This window comes from Paramormyrops kingsleyae, chromosome 5 (genome assembly GCF_048594095.1).
Source record: "Paramormyrops kingsleyae isolate MSU_618 chromosome 5, PKINGS_0.4, whole genome shotgun sequence".
NCBI lineage: Eukaryota > Metazoa > Chordata > Actinopteri > Osteoglossiformes > Mormyridae > Paramormyrops > Paramormyrops kingsleyae.
In genome coordinates, this window is record NC_132801.1 from 4,395,983 (window position 1) to 4,415,681 (window position 19,699).

Consider the following 19,699-nt stretch of genomic DNA (forward strand, 5'->3'; position numbering starts at 1 on the left):
AGTTTTTTTCCTCACTTCCTTCACTTCGCTCTTGTACCGGTTGCAGGTCATATTTTAGTATCGTTTTAATGTGACAAAAGTCAGAGTAAAGCAGGGGATCAACAGAAAGTGGACTTCTGACGGATATTATTATTAAAATGCATTTTTATTTTTTACCACGGACATGATGGTATTTAAAACGTAGCCATAGTTTTTTTTCTTAATCGAGACATTTTGTCCCTGAGACATTTATCCGTGCTCAAACAGGTTTCCCGCCCCTAATAGTTTTTAAAGGACTCTGGATATATAGTGAATATTCCGTTTCGACAAGGTCGTTCGGAATATCTCAGTAATATTCATGAGAGATGATTGGCCTGTGAATGCCTTGGACAGAAAAAACTGGAAGCACATGTCGTTGGGAGCTTTCACCGACCAATCAGATAGCGGATCTCTCATGAATATTAATGAATTTCCCGAACCACCCAGTAAAACAAGAACTCGCCCCCGCGAAGCGGAAATCTCCTCGAAATGGGACGTCACAGCCTGCTGAAGCCGCTGGCGCGATTTTCAACTTCCTAACTGAACCGGCTGGAGGGCTCGCGTCTCAGCAATAAGCGCTCTTAGTCTCCTTTGTTAATTTTATTTTTAGCTTTTAAAGGCTGAAATAAGATGGAGTGCCTGAATGTCCCGCGAATCTTGCCGAACTCCCCGATGCGCGCCCGGGGACATATCCAGGTAAATGAGCTTATTTCACCTGAGCTGATGTTTGGCGCCATTCCACGTATTATTGCCTCTTTTTTAAATTAATTTATGTATTTGTGTGAATCTTTTCGCAGGTCATTTTCGGGCCGATGTTTTCGGGGAAAAGGTAAGCAGGGTCTGGCTTGTCCGTGTAGGCGGACTGCATGGAGCGGAAGCGGGGTATAAGAGAGGGAAACGCTGCCGTGCCTTGTCCTTTCGCCATATGAGTTGGACAAAATGAGCAGCTACTGTAAATCAGCTCAGATACATGGAAGGGAATGCATGCTTTGACACAGTTCGACCTTTCATTTCTATCTGCCTTTACAGCACCGAGCTGATGCGCAGAGTGCGCCGCTTCCAGGTCGCCCGCTATAAATGCCTGGTGATCAAATACTCCAAGGACACGCGCTACTCCGAGCAGGGCATGGCCACGCACGACATGTAAGCGCACCCCGCACCCCGCGTTCTTGTGCGTGCCTGTCAGGAGCTAACAACCCCTGTGCACACCCACAGGAGTACCATGGAGGCGGTGCCCGCCAGCCGGTTACAGGAGGTTTACGGTCTGGCCCTGGGGGCTGAGGTCCTCGGCATCGATGAGGGACAGTTTGTAAGTGTATTGTCAAAGAAGTATTGTGTTTTCTTATTGATAGTGTCTGGTAGCTGCTGAAAATGTACAACATCCCTGTATGGACATTGTATTCAGAAATACATAATGGCAAACTCTTGTTCAAGACAATCATATAGGGAGGCCAGCTGTAACCTGTCCGTATTATCATCCTAAACTCGAAGATAAATTATTATTCTACGTTCCATTTGCCTCAGAGGTCGGAACTTGGAGCTGGGAACGATGTCAACCATGAGTTAAACGCACTCCAGCGAGTCAGAAAGCCATTTAGCCATGCCAGGGGCTCCTTTCAGAAAAGCAGGATTTCTTGCTTAGCCGGTTTTAATTCAGTTCAAATGGCCTTTATCTTCGTTCACTTACATTTAGCCCCGACTATCTTAAATCCGATAAGGTGTCCACTTAAGCAAGAAATCCTGCTTAATGAAACGGGCATCAGTTGTAGCCTGATTAATTGTTAGCAATATCTGTAGATAACACATTACATGGTATTTTGTGCATAAAAACACCGGAGCGACACGTCCTCAGATAGCGTTTGAACATTACTGTGTGTATGACAGATTTGATGAGCTACAAATAAAGCATAAATGCTATTAAACCGTATAAAACTACAGTTTTAAGTTATGTTTTTGAGCTCAGGGTTCTGTAGATTCCTCCAAGTTCACGAGTCGGAATTCCAGCGTTCCAGTTAATTTCCAACTAGGAACTCGGAAGTTCCGTGTTGAAATAGAACACAGTATTACTATGCTAGCCGCAGACCAGCTCATGGGTGTTCTTCCACAAAAATTTTATGAGGGTAGAAGGAAAAACGATTTGTTCAGAGAGAACCAAATAGATTGTAGAGGAGGCGGGACCAACCAATCAGTTGTCTTGGACCCACCTCCTCTGCATTCTAATTGGTTATCTCTGAACATTTTTGCATATAACTACCGTGAGCCGCAGACCAGCCTAAGGGAGTGGCACAGGTGGCCAGGTTCTTTTGATTGCCAGTTGAGTCAACCAATAGAATATGTTCATTTTCATGTGAATCCGCCTCCCTCCCACAGTTCCCAGACACAGTCCAGTTCTGCGAGGAGATGGCCAACCAAGGCAAGACCATCATTGTGGCTGCCCTGGATGGGACGTTCCAGAGAAAGGTAGTGGTGCCTCTGTCCTAAACTGCAGAATGAGTCACACTTGCAGAATGACAGGCATATTCTAATAATTGCTGGTTCTGGTCCGGGTGGCCAAGCTTCCATATCTATCAGAAGCAGCTGTTTACCTACTTAGAACAGTCCTTGTTAAATATATGTTCAAAAGGGACCATCCCAAATACTTAACTGGCAGGGCTGGTGTTTGAGGTGCTCCTTTTCTTCTACGCCACCTACTGGCTAAACAAAAAAACTCAATCTGTCTCCCCAGTGAGAGTTCCTACTGCACAGGCCGCTAGTCTGTGGGGGCTTTTTGTATAATGAGTCTGTCCCCCTTCCCCCAGCCCTTCGGAAACATCCTGGGCCTGGTGCCACTGGCGGAGAGCGTGGTGAAGCTGAACGCTGTCTGCATGGAGTGCTTCAAAGAGGCGGCTTACACCAAGAGGCTGGGGGACGAGAAGGAGGTGAGGGGCTGCGGCCTGGCCACCAGGGGGCGCCTCCGCCGACCGGCAAAGGCTTTACCGCTTTGATCAGGATCAGATGCAGCGTTAGTGGGAAGTCCATTCAGAAAAAGTGCATTTCAAGCAAGCTGAGGCCTAAGTTACAGTCACCAGTCGAAGTTAAGTGGTCCTGACCCGTTTGGCCAATGACCCAGCTCTGTCCAGTCAGTAGCACAGCCATCGATCCAGTTCTGGAACCATAAGTTTGTTACAGTTGGTGGTGTGACCTCATGCCCCAGGTGGAGGTGATCGGAGGAGCGGACAAGTACCAGGCCGTGTGCCGGGCCTGCTACGGGGGCCTCATGGCTGAGAAGGAGAACAGCGCCCCCTGGAGGGACGAGACACCCCCTCAGGCCCTCCCAGGGAAGAAGCTGGACGTGGGTTTTCCTCGCAAACTCTTTGCTCCATTGCACAACTGAGAGAGACAAGATTATGCCAAAATGGGAGCGCCGAATACGTGTTAAACATTTTAATGCAGCTTACGTCTGCATCAGCTCCAAAGCGTTACAGCACTAAGATGCACAGTAGAGCTTGAATGCTTAAAACGTTCACTTAAATTCCTTAACCATTTAGGTATGCTAGTAACTATATCAACTAACCACTAGGGGGCACAAACCTGGAGTGATTTGTTACTGTTGGCAAGTGATTTAACCAAGCTAGACCTTGGACTACATGTTAGATTGGAAAAAAAATATATATCCTACAGAGAAAAAGAGTACCAGCTCTACATTTGCTTTTCACTGGGGCTGTACCCTCAAGGGTCCCTCAGTTGTACCTTTAAGGCACAGAAATTGACTGTGCGGAACTTATTTTGGTACTACTGGGGGGTACATTAATGTTTGTACCTTGGATGTTCCTCAGAGTCCATTTCTGTACCTTAAAAGGTACACTTACCTACAGCCATAGGGCACAATTGGCAAACCTTTGAGGGGAACAGCCCCAGTGATGAGCAAAGGAACAAACTGGTACTCCTTTGAGTGAAAGACGTTTACCTAGCAGGACTACGTATTCCGAAAGCATAGCCGGTAAATGAAGAGTTCCAACAATATGAGTTGGTAAGGGGAGCTTTTGGGAAGCATTATATGCTGTATTTATATATGTAGTGTTGTGTACATCTATGGGGGTTTTATATACAGAACTGGGGGAATATTCCAGCCCTTTAGTTATGATTTCTGAAGCACAGTGAGAAGGTTCTGGGTCTTTTCCACCTATAAATAGGCCGTATAACTTTTTGTGAGTATTATACCGTCACAGAAAAGGTCACTGGCCACCCTGGACACTCCTTCATAGATACAGCATCTAGAAGCATCTCAGGCTGCTGATGACAGTTCACATTTAACGTGACATTAAGGGTGGTGCTGTGATCAGTGGGTGATATTGGCTCAGACGCGCCAGATAGACCGGCCCATTCACCTACGATGTATTTCCGGGCAAAGCACAGTGTCTGTAGCCATTAGCTTTATTATGTTCCTGAACTCTGTTGTAAATCTTATGTCCAATGTGTGGGTCTTGTAAAAATTGTGGGCATCTTTTTAAAGGTGTTTTTTGAATAAAAATGGGGGTAAGAAAAATCCTTCTGACCAGATGGTCTCCCATCTCATGATTAATTGGCGAACGTCCCAAACGTGCAGTGGGATCTAAGGTGCATTACAGGGACACATTTTCTGGGATTAACTTCGGAGCCTTTGTACGACATACAAATCTGTTTCACTGCATAACTGAAATCCTACTCCTAGACCAGGTTGTTTCCTTAGCCCAAGGTTGAGCCCTGAGGCTCCACGCGGGGCCAGTCCTGACCCGCAGAGCAGCATTCCCACCAGCGTGCTCATCTTTCTGCTGCCAAAAGGCCAAGTGAAGCCAACCAGCTTTAATCACTAGAATAACTTAATGAACAAAAGCTAATGTTACCTACCTGCCTGTTTAGTTTGGGTAACAGTCCCATCGTGTCAGTGGTGTTTTAACTGCTCATGCTCTCTAACGGTTTCCAACGTTCAAGTGCTTAAACTGGATTTTGAAAATATTAATAATTAACTAGCTGTAATCTGCTGCTGAGGTTACTCAATGAATACGTGGCCTTTCCCAAGGCCTGTGGAGATGACATCATAGCTACACTCGGGTACTCGGGGCATTGAAATTAACTGCCCCCCCCCCCCCCCCCCCCCGGTTTACTGCTCACTCTCATTGGGGGGTTGAGGGCTCAGTTCCTCAGGCCTAAGATGCTTTCTTTCATGCCGTTTATGGACACATTTCCCGTAACCATAGAGATTTCCAAGAGACACCTTATCAGCTGCTGAACACTTTTACTTTAAACAAAAAAACTCTGGGTTGTACAAAACAAGTGTTTCTGCAGAACCCTTCCCCAAACACATTCACACACACAAAATAAATATGACGGCGTTATCAGAAACACAGCCTCAACAGTCTAAATGAACCTATACAACAGAAAACAGAGTAAAATCAGTTTCTTCAAGGAAGGACAACAAAATCAATTCTGAATGCCAAGAAAAGCATACAGGGAACAAGGCACAGTTAGTGTGTGATTGGCAAAAATGCTAATGCAATTCCTCCGGGGCTGGGCTGGGGTGTGACGAGCCGTGACGGCACCCGACACCGTTAGTGGTGACCTCAGATGGGCTGGTGTGTCGAGTACCGCGCCAGATCCAAGCTCAGGGCTGTCCTCCATACACACCCGCCCAAAACGAGAATTACAGAATTAATTGACATTCCTAAAACTCTCCCCACCATTCAGTGATATTATGGGATTTGGCTGTTCACCAATACAAAGGTTAGGACCCCTAGAAAGATACAAGCAAATGGGTGGGGGTCCGCACATACTCGCACCAGTACGAACGGGGTTTGAACAGACACGTGTGTTTTCAGCAGCTCCTGCACACAGACTCGGAACAAACGAACAGTGGGGTGCAGGAAATGGAGTGAAACGGGAAAGAACAGCTGCTTTAAAAACCAAACCCTCCCTCCACTGTTTCATGTGACCAGACTCCGCCCACCCTCAGTAAACCGGCGGCTGGTAGCCACCCTCTTCTTGTGGGGGCGGCATGGTGGCAAACTGGGGCTGTTGATAGTTCTCGCCCCCCCCGCTAGGGTATGTAGGGTAGGCAGGGGGGTAGGGGGTGGCGTGGTTGTTGGCTGGGTCTGCAGGGTTCTCCACAAAGTTCTCCACTCCCTTACTGTACATCTTGAAGGCGACAAAGGCCAGTCCTCCCTGTTTAAAAGACGAGAACATGAGCGTGGTGAGCGTAAGCCGAGGTGCGTTCAGGCTGGGGGGGGGGGGCACGGTGCCCACAGGGTACGTACCCAGGTGCCGATGGAGAAGAAGGCGAAGGCAATGGTGGCCCTTGCTGCATCGCCCGGGATCAGCTCTGCGTTCTGCGTGTGCGACCACTGATTGGCCAGGAGGCAGAAGCACACGAACCACAGGAAGCTCCATATTCCTGGGGGGGGGAGAGGGGGACAGCTTTCAGACACTCAGTCGAGTTCCACCTTCATCACACTCGTCCTCCTTCAGACAGATGGCTTTGCTGTCACGCCAATGTCGTCTGGACAGCCAGACGGCGAAAGCTCAGAACATTAGGCTGGGTGACAATATCATACGGCAAATGTGTCAAACTGAGTTTTAGAGACATACTATAATCATATTGCATTTATCCACCACCACACAGGAAGAATGGTGCACATCTAACACCTGCAGGGCACTTACGTGTAGATTAAACTACAGAATAAAATAGAAGAGTGACACTTTATTAATCCCCGTGGGGAAATTCTCTTTTTGCCTCCCCATCTCACTCTATAGACACACAGACACACATACAGGTCAGAAAGGCCTTGTTTATGGGCCCAGGAGAGGCTTCAGTCTGCCAGCTTTGGGATTTGAACCAATGACCTTATGATCACAGGCACAGAATCCGAACCTGCAGGGCTACAAACTGCTGAGCCGATTTTCTTTCTGTAAAAATTCTCTGTCCAGGGGATGTGGTCAGAGATGATTTTCATTTATTCCATATTACAGTTCTAATGCTGTGTGATTGGCCAACAAACAAGGGGAGGGGCTACAAACGGAAGCCAATAGGAAGGGCAGGGATCAGAATGGGGAGGGGCTGGGCAGGAGAGTGTCCACCTACCTGAGAAGATCAGGTCCCCGATGACAATGTACTTCCTCTGTATGGCGTTGCTGATGTGAGGAAGGAGAGCGTCCAGGACGAGGAAGGCCATACAGGCCAGGAAGGCCAGCACGCCCACGGCCACGCCGTAACGGCACGCACTGTCGTTCTGGTTGAACATGCACTTGACCTCCTGGACGTGAATCGAGGGGTTGATGTAGCCCTCAGCCGTGATGCTCCCAAAAACGACAATGGCGAAGACCTGACAAAAGAGAAACGAGTAAGAAGGCAAAGCTGACCATCCTCAGGATATCACCCACAAGTACAGGGCAGTGGATGGGCACTGCTCGATCACTGTGCCCCTGTTCCCCCCTTACGCCAATGGCAAGCCAGGGACACCCATGGTGCATAAAGAGGGAGGGACAGCAGGTACCACAATGCATTTCAGGAATCTGAAGCTGGAATAGGGCACCAATCTGGATACTTCACAGCAGCCTTTGCTCCTCAAGTGCTGATCCACGACATGAGCAGCAGATCAGAAGACAAAGAAATCTGTTACTACATTAAATTCTTCTTCTGAGGTGTTGCTGAAATGAGACTGGCGAGAATTTACATTGCTCGGCCATAACAGTAAAACTATGGAATCAGATTTGTGCCAATATTATCAAGCAAAACTTTCTTGACATCAAGCAAAAACAAGGCTTCGAAAAGTTTTTTTTCTTCTCGAAGCCTTGTTTTTGCTTGATGTCAAGAAAGTTTTGCTTGATAATATTGGCACAAATCTGATTCCATATAAAACCACTTTCAATTGGTATAGTGCATTTTCACATTGCATTGTCTCAAAGCGCGTTACATTATCCCTGCCCAAAGCCCCCAGTTTGCAAGCCAGAGGTGACAGTGAAGGTCAAATCGAGAAGACAAGACGCTCACTTTCCAGGAAGATCTGACAACTTCTAGTGTATTTGAGCCCCATTTGTGTTCTAGCTTGTGCAAAGCCTCTAAGTCCACACATATGATCAGAGCACCAGGGGGCAGGTTTCTTATATCTATGCTTTTTAAGTGGAGCACTGAAAGGTTCCCTGACTAGTGAACAGAATAACATTATTGCTTTACAATGACACCTGATAATTGTGGCATTAAATATTAAGCAAGTGAGCAGACAGATCTTGAAGTTGATGTGTTGGAAGCAGGAAAAATGGGCAAGCTTAAGGATCGGAGTGACTTTGACAACCGGCAAATTGTAATTGCTAGACAACTGGGTGAGACCTGGCAGGTCTTGTGGGATGTTCCCAGTATGCAGTGGTCAGTACCCACCAAAAGTGATTCAATGATGGCCAACTGGTGACCAGGCTCACTGATGTGTGTGTGGAGCCAATGCTGGCCTGTCTGGTCTGACCCCGCAGTAGAGCTACTGCAGCACAAACTGCTGAAAGAGTTAATGCTGGCTGTGATAGGAAGGTGTCAGAACACAGTGCATCACAGTTTGCTGCGTGTGGGGCTGCATAGCCACGGACTGGTCAGACTGCCCATGCTGACCCCTGTCCACTGCCTGCTGAAAGTGTCTACAATGGGCATGTGAGTGTCAGAACTGGACCATGGAGCAATGGAAGACGGTGGCCTGGTCTGATGAGTCACAGTCAACTGGGGAAGAGGTGGCACCAGCATGCACCATGAGAAGAAGGTACTGTGATGCTCTGGGCAATGTTCTGCTGGGAAACCTTGGGTCACTGCATTCATGGGGATATTACTTTGACACACATTATTATTATTAATTGAATAATAATAATAGATACTTCATTGATCCCTGTGGGGGAATTCTCTGTTCGCCTCCCCCGTCTTGCTCTGTAGGTGAGAGCAAGCTGGCAGTGAAGGGCAGCCCCCTGCTGCAGTGCCCAGGGAGCTGGCAGTGAAGGGCAGCCCCCTGCTGCAGTGCCCAGGGAGCTGGGGGTTAAGGGCCTTTGCTCAAGGGCCTGCAGATGTGCCAAAGCCAGGCTTGAATTGAGGACCTTCTGACCACAGGAGAAGAGGCTTAGCCCACAGAGCCACATGCTGCCCCCATCCAACCTCACACCACCTACCTAAACATTCGCCAAAATACGCCAATTCTGGGCAGCGGTGTCCCCCGAGGGCGGTGCCCTCTCAGCAGGATAATGCACCCTGCCACACTGCAAAAATTGTTCAGGAATGGGTTTGAGGAACATGAATGAGTTCAATATGTTGACTTGGCCCCCAATCTCCATCCGATAGAGCCTCTGTAGGAGGTGCTGGACAAACAAGTCAGATCCATGGAGGCCCCCCTCCTCCCTCGCAACTTACAGGACCTTAAGGATCTGCTGCTAACGTCCTGGTGCCAGATACCACAGGACACCCTCAGAGGTCTTGTGGAGTCCATGCCTTGATGAATCGGGACTGGCTCAAGGGGGACCAACAAAATATTAGGCATGTGCCTTTAATGTTATGAGCTGATCGGAGAATTTTGGGGGGGGACACTCCATCACACAGCAGAGGAACAAAAACGAAGTCACCCAGCAACTATAATAAAGAAAGAACACCATCATCTACGAGTCGAGGCATGCAGATTTATAAACAAGATCACTGAGGATTTATTTGGGCTCGTCGAAGAGGGCGGGCAGGACCTCCATCAGACCGAGGCCCTACCCCAGGAGACCACAGCAGAGGTCTGCTCCGTCATCACATGACTGGCTTGTGACCAACAAGCGGCTCTCTCTGCGCTGGCACAGCGCGATGAATAGCTCAGAAATGAAGGGAGAGGGGGTAAGGGAGGGGGAGGGAGGAACGGCACTCTGGAGGCTGCCGGAAAACACATTCCAGGTCATGTGACAGTCACCAGCAACTGCCCCTTCCAGACTGGCAGGATCTGCGGCAGCGGTGTCACTTTCCGTACCACCTGCCATGTTCATATTTTCATTCTGGGGAGGGGTAGTGGCCCAGGCACATCAGCTGAACATCTCTCTGCTCTACTGGCCGACACGGGCAGTAAATAAGAGCACAAATGTCAGCCATGTTAAGGCAAGCTCGCCCTGCCAGCACAGCAAATGCCCTGTGCTCCTCCAGTCACCATATTTAAAATCTTACGTTTTAAAGCCTATAGTAAGTTACAGAATTTCGAAATTTAAGTTCATACAACAACGGCTTTTGGATTTTTCCGTGTGGTATTACAGTTTAAATGACCTGCTTTTATACCAGTCTGCTCTGTCGCCTGTAACCTTTACCGAGAGCCTGGTTGGGAGGGGGGAGGGGCAGATAAATGCAACATTAACGTGACAAACGGACCGGGCGGCAATATGCAGCAAGACTTTAAGCCAGCTGATTTCGAGCGGGGGGGAATCACCGAAAAAGAATCACTTTGTAAAAATTACCTCTTTGTTCGAAAAAGAAGGAATAAGCAGACAGTTCATGTTTTGATTTAAAACGGCAGAATTAGGGGCGTAAAATTACATGCGACTAGCAAAGAGACGCCAGAAGCTGCCGTACGACCGCCGCCTTTAAAAATGGCCAATTACCTCCGTGAAAATACATCTGAATTAAAAAAAAAAGGTTTATAAAGGTGCAAGTGCACGCGCTGCACCTGTTGTACATTTGAACACGGCGACTTCGGTCCTTCAAACCCACCAAAAATCTTATTTAGGCGTTTTATCCATGTAGCTTTAGACGTTTCCTTTACTTTAATAACAACTCCCTGTTTAGATGACGGTTTTCAGGTAAGGAGTCACTTAAACGAAAAGCGGATAAATCGCGGTCCTTTCACACGTCAGGCGCAGTTAGTGAGATTTCTACTGAAAGCGGCCATAAGCCACATTGCGTGTCTTATTTAGCCGCCTAGATAAAGAATCATATTTTACTGTCATAAAGCGAAGAAAGTCTCATAAAGAAAGAAAACGCAGTTTCCAGCGTCCCCTCCCCGGCTGTCATCGCTCCAGCAAGGGGAAGGGCTCATAGCAGCAAAAAAGAACAAGAAAAGCCAATCATACATATCCAGCCGAATATGAACGACCGGGTTCGATAACCTAGTATTGCATTAAGTAATATTCCACCAATGCGGGAATTTTAAAAACCTATAATATCCCAATCGACTTAAGTTAATCAGAGGGCGGACGGGCCGCTCACCCAGCTCAATACGCGCAGGACGGTCTGCGGTCTCTGAATGAAGCTGATAGGGTCGAAGGAGCCGCCGGCCAGCGAGGCTCCGTACGCGCTGCCCGATGGCGCCTCCATGCTTACGCGCTGCTCTCTGCCGGGCTGCGCTGCCGATGGCGGCTGGGTTGGGTTGGGCTGGGCTGGGCTGGGCTCCCTCTCTGCTCTCCGGCCGATCTGCCCCCCGAAAATCAGCGAGCGCGGCGTGACACGCGAGAGAGGAAAAAGAGAGACCTCCCCCCCGCAGACAGGAGGCGGCTGGCCTTTATATCGCGGGCCTGCAGATTTTAATAGTCTTTTCTTTTTTGAAGGAGAACTTTAAAAAGTAACAAGTGGACTTCTATAGACACAAAAAACAGACAGATGAAGATGCCGAGAACTTTTAAAAACTTTATTTATGTGTTTATCTGTTTGTTTATTTGTCTGTTTGTTTATTATTTATTTGAGTAGTTGTGTGGTTGTACAATTTCTGCCAGTCTATTGTTGTCCTGGAGACGTGTGTTGACCTTATTGGTAACGCAAAAAAATATTATTAATAATAGCTCAACAGAGGATGTTCTTCCTGAGGCAGCTGAAGAAGTTCAGTCTGCCAAAGACTATGATGGTGCACTTCTACACTGCCATCATTGTGTCCATCCTCACCACCTCCATCACCGTCTGGTACCCTGCTGCCACGGACAAGAGCAGACTACAGCGCATCATCCACTCTGCCGGGAAGACGATCGGCTGCAACCTTCCATCTTTACAGGACCTGTAGGAGTCCAGGTCCTTGGAAAGAGCAGGAAGGATTATGGCCGATTCCTCTCACCCTTGTCACAAACTCCTTCAGACTCTCCCCTCTGGCAGAAGGTTGTGGTACATCGAGACCAAAACATCACGACACAGGGACAGTTTCTTCCCCACCGCGACCCGCCTCATCAATAAGGCCAGAAACACTCACTCAAATACTATTTCCCCATCCTAGCACAAGCATGCACTCTCCCAAATATGTATATATTTCCACTGCTGTATCATATTCCATAATTCTCTGACCTTTTATATTAGCACCTGTACATACTCTTTATATATATATATATATATATAAACCACCTCATTTCTCGATGTCTGGCACCAACCACCAAAGCAAATTCCTTGTATGTGTGAACGTACTTGGCAATAAATTCGATTCTGATTCTAAATATGTAAGAATACAACGGGGAAAATACGTATTGGACACATCAACATTTTTCTCAGTAAATATATTTCTAATGGGGTTATTGGCGTGAAATTTACACCACATGTTGACCCCAACAATCCCAAAAACACACAGCCAAGGAAACCCTCAATCGGTTTCAGAGAGAGAAAATAATGCTGCTGGAATGGCCCAGTTAGTCACCTGACCTAAATCCAATAGAAAATCTATGGAAAGAACTGAAGGTCAGAGTTCATAGGAGAGGCTCCTGGAACCTTCAAGATATGAAGACAGTCTGTGTGGAAGAATGGGCCAAAATCACACCTGAGCAATGCATGTGAATAGCTTCTCCATACAGGAGCCGTCTTGAAGGTGTCATTACCCACAAAGGCTTTTCTACTAAGTTTTAAATAAATTTCAGTAAGCGTGTTCAATTTTTATTCCCTGTGTCATTTCACTTTATTGCACAAAACTTAATCTATGGACTTATTTGTTTTGATTTCTTTGTATGTTTGGATTACTTTGGTTGTTACTGACATCTGGTGAAAATTTCATGTCAATAGATCCTTTAGAAATGTATTTATTGAGAAAAATGTTGATGCCTTCAATACGTATTTCCCCGCTGTATGTGTATATAGACCTACATGCAAATTGTCCTGAAATAGGAATTTGCACTTCCAAACCACAGCGGGTCTCCCTTTTACATTTCGATTCCTTCCCTTGACCCTATTCATAATGTCGAGACTGAAGAATCAAGTTCCTTAGTGTACACATTGCTGAAGACCTCACATCTCTGTTACTAAAAGGCTTCACGCCGACTCTGCTTCCTGGTCCAGCTAAGGGAAGCTTCCTTTCCCTGCACCACCCTCACCTCAGCCTACAGGGGGCACCACAGAGAACTTTCCGTCTAGCTCCATCATGGTGCAGTTCAGGAGCTCCCTGGCGTCTGAGCTTGGGTGCTGCCCTGCTGGCGTCTGCTCAGCCAGACTGTCACTGCATTCAGCTCCCGGTTCTCAGGCTCCCTCCCCTGCTGCAGAACATGCACTGTAATGCGCTTTAACATCTCATTGTACAGTCATAATCTACGACAATTGGTCTGACTTTAAAACAAAGGTAGAAATTTCAGGAGCAGGAAGTACGAATCCAGACCAAGATTTTGTTCCAACCAATCAGTTGAGCCTAGTCCCAATCACAGACTGCTCAACTTCTTCTTGTATATGTTCACTGTATCGCACTGTGTAGTCTTTGTTACTATCTGGTGTAAATTGTGCTGTCCGTTGCTGCGCCTTATGTTGTCTGTGCTGCCTGTTATCTGCCCGTCACACTGTATGATGTACATTCCAGTGATACCAGTGAAGTGAACCTGAATAATTACACAATGACGCCCAGGGATGCTGTTGCATTTATTAACAAGCTATTTAAACATTGTGTTTTCAGTATTCTCATTTCAGGTATACACACACATATTGTACTCAAGCTGTCTAAATGTATTATGGGAATTTGGATGTTCAGGCTTAATGGTGTCTCTCTTGCAGTATGTTGTTCTGTGCACATAGGTTTAATTTGGGGTTCTCTATTCTGTTCCTATCCAGTCCTCCAGTGAGTCCACGTCGGCCTGTGACAGGGAAGGAAATGAGAGAAGAGGTCACCGTAATCAGATCCTCCTTAAAGTTTGGTAAAAGTAGTTAGGTTCAATCAAAGACGACAGGAATTTTGCCACTACAGGCTACGTATCCCAGCGCCAGCCTCTGACACTACCCAACAGAGCACGTGTCCACCATACCTCTTCTTCCTCGTCCATATTGGCAGCTCTAACCAGATCTAGATCTTCCTCATAGTCATCTTGTGCCTATAAAAGATAAAACTTAAGAATACTGAAATCATGCACCATGTTTGCATCATTAATCCGTGGTGCGTGTGAGTCGTGTGCTTCCTGGCTTTTCAAGTTCAGTTGGGAGACATAAGAACATAAGAAATTTACAAACTAGAGGAGGCCATTCGCCCCATCAAGCTCGTTTGGGGAGAACTTAACTAATAGCTCATTGCTACCAGTATTGTCTCTCTGAGAGTTAGTGAGGGCAGTGTATACATACCAATTCTTCATTTTCCCCAGCGTCTGATTCTGAGTCGCACCAGTTCAACCTAGAATGAGATAAGGGTTCCTCTGTCAGTTTGCTGGATTCAGTTCTGTAACATTTACAGTTTGTAAAGGAGTATTTATGAATTCATAATGAATGCAAAATCTCTTAAAACGGGACACAGTGGTTAGTGTGTCGAGTGCTTACTGAATCTTCTCTGGGGGTTGTCGTTTGGCTGAGAGACAGAAGATAGGGATGGCAGAGTTAACCCTCAAATGACTGACCAAATGATAGGCAGGCAGTTGAAATCAAGTGATAGAAATTAGAGTGTAATAACAATGATCTGCCACAAGGAGGCACTACATCAGCTACTTATACATTTAAAGAGAGAGGCTGGACTTATCTTTGTATTCTTATCTCGGTGCAGGTCACTGAGGTACTGGGGGGGTGGAGGGCGGTCGATACTCACAGTACTTTGCTCCATAGATGCAGCAGGCTGTCAAGAGGACCACAAGGAGGAGACTGCAGCCAAGGACCAGTGCCGCAACCTCAGTGGGGATGTGGTTTTTCAGGACTGTGCAAAGGACAAGGAGAACCATCTGAAAGGCAGATTCACTCACACGCCAGAGCAACAACACTGCTACTGGGGTCAGGAAGCAATCCGAGGTCAGCCAATGACATTTAGGATAGCACTGTGTCAGCCAATGGCATTTAGGATAGCACTGTGTCAGCCAATGACATTTAGGATAGCACTGTGTCAGCCAATGACATTTAGGATAGCACTGTGTCAGCCAATGACATTTAGGATAGCACTGTGTCAGCCATTGACATTTAGGATAGCACTGTGTCAGCCAATGGCATTTAGGATAGCACTGTGTCAGCCAATGACATTTAGGATAGCACTGTGTCAGCCATTGACATTTAGGATAGCACTGTGTCAGCCAATGACATTTAGGATAGCACTGTGTCAGCCAATGACATTTAGGATAGCACTGTGTCAGCCAATGACATTTAGGATAGCACTGTGTATTAGTGACCCTTAGCCAACCTGGAACCAGGTGTCCAAAATTCAGCCCACTGATATATATTCCAGATAAACGAGCTGGATGAATGTGTGAGCTGTAATGTGTCATGTTCCTTTGTGTGACGTGATTATGGAGTGTTCTGGGGGGGGGGGGGTTATTCACCATCCTGGTCGATGAGGAACTGCGTGCTGCTGACATTGGAGCTGGTGTCAAACATGTCCATGGCTTTGCATCGGTAGGAGGTGGGGGTGTGGACGTTGAGGAGGGTAAGAAAGCGCCCGTCGTCGGACAGCCTGTAGAACTCTTCCCCTGCCTCCACGGGCATCGATGAGTCATTTAGGTACCAGTGGTAAATGGGGTGGGTCCCATGCTCCACCACGCATCGCAGGGTCACTCCCACCACTTCAAAGTTATGGCCAATGTCATACTCCAGATTTATGTGCACAGCGCCACCTACAGGGACTGGGATAGAAAAACATCTGAGCAAGGCCCTTAACCCCGGTTACTGGCTGATCCTACTCTCTCAATTGTACGTCGCTTTGGATAAAAGTGTCTGCTGATGTGAATTATTTTTATCTGACTCTAAATAAATCGTTGTAGGAGCACACTGAGTGCAGATCTCGGTGGCGCCCCCTTCACGTACCCACTTCCAGGAGTAGGGCGTTGCTCTTCAACGTGGAGCGTCCGTCCCTCACCCAGCATTGAGCCCTCTCTCCGCTCCGGCCCAGACTGACGAGCACAGAGAAGGAGGCGTCTAAGAAAGGGCCGGCGCTCCTGGTGAGAACCTCCTCACTCGTCTCGTTGTAGGTGCGCAGGCTGAAATTGGCGGGAAGTGAACCCCTGTCAGAGCTGCAGGTGATGTCGGCGAAGTACTGATCTTCTCCCTTACGTACTGTGAATGTTATCTGAGGTGTGGACAGCATTTCTGAGGGGGAATGACAAACACATATGAGTTCTCTCCCAACAAGACAACAAGACAATTCATGTCTGTCTATCTGTCTTTCTGTCTGTCTGTCTATCTATCTATCTGTCTGTCTGTCTGTCTGTCTGTCTGTCTCTCTGTTGATTTATGTCTATATATCTATCTATCTATCTGTCTGTCTCTGTCGATTTATGTCTATCTGTATGTCTATCTATCTGTCTGTCTGTCTCTCTGTTGATTTATGTCTATCAATCTGTCTGTATCTATCTATCTGTCTGTCTGTCGATATCTGTCTGTCTGTCTGTTTATCTATCTATCTGTCTATCTATCTATCTATCTATCTATCTATCTATCTGTCGGAGCACCCAGGGAGGGACACGCGACCTCTGACCGTCACGGTCACGTTGTTTGACTTTTTGGTGACCTCCTGTTCCATCTTGCTGATCGCCACACAGGCGTAGGACCCTGCATCCCTCTGCGTCAACCCCCTGATGTGGAGCGGGTTAGAGGTCACCTCCAGCTCCACGCCGTCCAACAGCCACATGTACGAGATGCCCCCCCCCCCGTGCACTTTACAGTGCAGGGTGAGGTCATCGCCCTCGAAAAACTCCCCCAGCGTTAGTGTGAGCAGCACCTCCTGAATAGGCTCTGTGGGGCGAACAAAACACACAGACAGTAAGCTGTAGCTTTATGATAAAAAAAATGATCATTGAAGTGCACAAATGGACCAGTGCAAAATGTTATTACATATTGTGTTGGCACATGACTGACCAAATGATAGGCAGGCAGTTGAAATCAAGTGATAGAAATTGAAGTGTAATAACAATGATCTGCCACAAGGAGGCACCTGAAACATGCTTAAGAGACTGTAAGAGCATTTCTCAAACCAGTTCATGCATATAACCCAACACGATGACTAATCTGCAACAGCCTGCAACCCACCCAAAACAATTCATTCACGTCTCAAAAGCAAATTCCTCCAATGAATTAGTCAATGCCACCAAAATGAGAGGCACAAGCAGCATCATTGTAACCATGAGTCCGAACGCTGTTACATTGTCAGTATGTAAGTCTGCTCCTCAGCTCCACAATTCCGAATGACAATTTCTTCCCACTTTGTCATTATCGCTGACCATTTTCCTTTAGCAAACTGACACTTATTCATGTCAAAGGCACCAGTTTCTACATTGCAAGGCTCTACGTTGCAGAATGTACTGTTCACTGGCAAGAGAAAGCACCACATACACAACTCCTTCATATCGCACGACACGCTATAATAGCAAACAGAAAGTCACACAGCGCTGTACACCACAAAACAGAGAACTGGCAGTACAAGGACAACAAAATCATGTGCTGAAACACCACAATGCTATATTACTGCAAATTATGGGATATATTTATACATCATCTTGAAAGCTTGGTTAGCTGTCTTGCCTGTGCTGACTAACATCAGGATCACATACATGTATAGTTTTGAGTGTAAAATCATTACAATGAAAAACTACATAAAGTATTTCATGAACAAGACTAAAGTGACTGAAAACTGTGGCAAAAGAGGACAATTATACTAAACCGTTTGTATATATGTAGTAAAACATTTGGAAATTTGTGTGAAATAATGAGAAATGAGAATTTTCCGAATGTAAGTACAGTCCTGAGCTCCACAATGCGAGATGCTGTGTAGAAGTGACATTACGGTGTGGAGATTACATGTTAATTATCATTTGAGAAATGCTTCAAAGCAATCGAGAAAAACTGCGTTACTATTATCAGATAATACTGACTTCTGTTATACCTCCCGGCCCCTGAAAACACACCCTGCCCCCGACTCCAGAGCCTGACACCCCCTCAGCGCAGTTTCCCACCAGCTGACGGCCAGACGCCTCTATTTTTGTTGCTCCCCACCATTTTCTTGCACCTCCTCCAATCCCATCTCCATGTCCTCCCACTTCCCTCATATCAGGTGCTCCCCTTCGCTGTTCTACCTGCAGCTGGCCTTCTGTAAACCAGTCATGACCCTAAGAGGTCTCGTCTGAGGGGCCTCACAGCCTTCAGCATGATGTTATTATATGCTGGGGGTGGGGGAGGGGGTCCCTATGTCACACTCACCGACCACTTTGAAGTAGACTCTGTCGCTGACCAGGGATGTCACTTTTGTGTTATTATGCACTTCCGCCTTGCACATGAAATGACCTTGGTTTCTCAGTACAGCTGAGACAGTGATGCTGGCATTTTCTTCATTGCGCTGTAATGATGCCTCTACAGAAATGTTGGCCTCCTCGCTGTAGAACGTGAAGTCAATCACTTCCCCGTGTCTCTCTGGGAGACGGCATCTGAAATACACGTAGTCTCCTACCAGGGCGAAGGGAGGGATGATCAGGCTTGGTTTGCCCAACTCGCCAGAGCCTTGAGCGGAAGAGAAAGAGCTGACAGCAACTCATACAGAGAGAGATGATATTGCAGTGGGAGACCCGGGAGGAGCGGCGATGTTTACTTACAGAGGACGGCGTGCAGGGAGGACAGACCTGCCAGTGAAGAGGAAATCAACGTCATCAATGTCCCTCTAAGTTTTACATGTGAACTTCACACACGTCAGCATTAAAGCTAAAAGTAGATTGAATTAAGGGCAGTGGAAGGAAGCAGAAGATCAGTGACGTCCAACAACAGAAAATGAAGCAATGTTTTCATATAATCCATCCATCTATCCATCCATCTATCCATCCATCTTCTAACCATTTATCTTGGTATGGATTATGGGGTGTGTTTGTATAATTTGAACCAGAGACTTCATGAAAACAGACAGAAAACATTTATAACCATTTAAAAGTTGCTACTATAGCACATGGCCAAAGCAACTTATTATGATGTCACAGCATTGTCGTAGCTGGGTATGTCACAGCTAGTTATTTTAATGCATTAGTCTTGACATTTTGAATTGTCATGGAGTCATAGCAGTTCGAACGTTAGATGTAGCGGTTTGACGATTGTGCCACATACCAACTATCATGGCTACCAGGCGTCCAAACTTCTGATTCATCTTTAGTCTCTGGTCCGCAAGCAGAGTTCGGTTCTGACGATGTAGCAGTTAAACGGGCTCTGATCAGGCGCTGGCTACCGAGTCCATCGATCCCGAAACTGCTACGCAGTTGCAGTTACTCTGCCCCTCCCTCCAGTGTTGTGGGATGTTTTAGAAAGATATGACGGCCCCCTCCACCCCAGCGAGGCATGAGGGGGGCAGAGATAGCGCTTGACAGTATC

The 19,699-nt window shown here is 46.9% G+C and overlaps 3 protein-coding genes across 3 annotated transcripts; 1 reads left to right on the forward strand and 2 right to left on the reverse strand.

Moving 5' to 3' along the window:
* The first annotated feature begins 61 nt into the window (after positions 1-61).
* tk1 (thymidine kinase 1, soluble) lies at positions 62-4,555 on the forward strand. The gene is made up of 7 exons (XM_023816931.2): positions 62-714; positions 816-847; positions 1,048-1,161; positions 1,234-1,327; positions 2,389-2,478; positions 2,817-2,936; positions 3,212-4,555. The coding sequence occupies exons 1-7, from the start codon at positions 649-651 to the stop codon at positions 3,389-3,391; spliced, it is 696 nt and encodes a 231-aa protein (XP_023672699.1). The 5' UTR covers positions 62-648; the 3' UTR covers positions 3,392-4,555.
* A 697-nt stretch (positions 4,556-5,252) lies between these two features.
* Positions 5,253-11,469, reverse strand: syngr2b (synaptogyrin 2b). The gene is made up of 4 exons (XM_023816919.2): positions 11,219-11,469; positions 7,112-7,352; positions 6,288-6,424; positions 5,253-6,195 (listed from the first exon to the last, which is right to left on the reverse strand). The coding sequence occupies exons 1-4, from the start codon at positions 11,324-11,326 to the stop codon at positions 5,983-5,985; spliced, it is 699 nt and encodes a 232-aa protein (XP_023672687.1). The 5' UTR covers positions 11,327-11,469; the 3' UTR covers positions 5,253-5,982.
* A 2,337-nt stretch (positions 11,470-13,806) lies between these two features.
* On the reverse strand, positions 13,807-19,633 carry LOC111846610 (platelet endothelial cell adhesion molecule). Its single transcript, XM_023816972.2, has 11 exons — positions 19,439-19,633; positions 18,940-18,966; positions 18,551-18,847; positions 16,826-17,089; positions 16,163-16,444; positions 15,682-15,981; positions 14,964-15,068; positions 14,702-14,729; positions 14,510-14,558; positions 14,200-14,265; positions 13,807-14,031 (listed from the first exon to the last, which is right to left on the reverse strand). Exons 1-11 carry the CDS (start codon positions 19,476-19,478, stop codon positions 13,990-13,992), a joined length of 1,500 nt encoding a protein of 499 aa, XP_023672740.2. The 5' UTR covers positions 19,479-19,633; the 3' UTR covers positions 13,807-13,989.
* Positions 19,634-19,699: the final 66 nt, after the last annotated feature.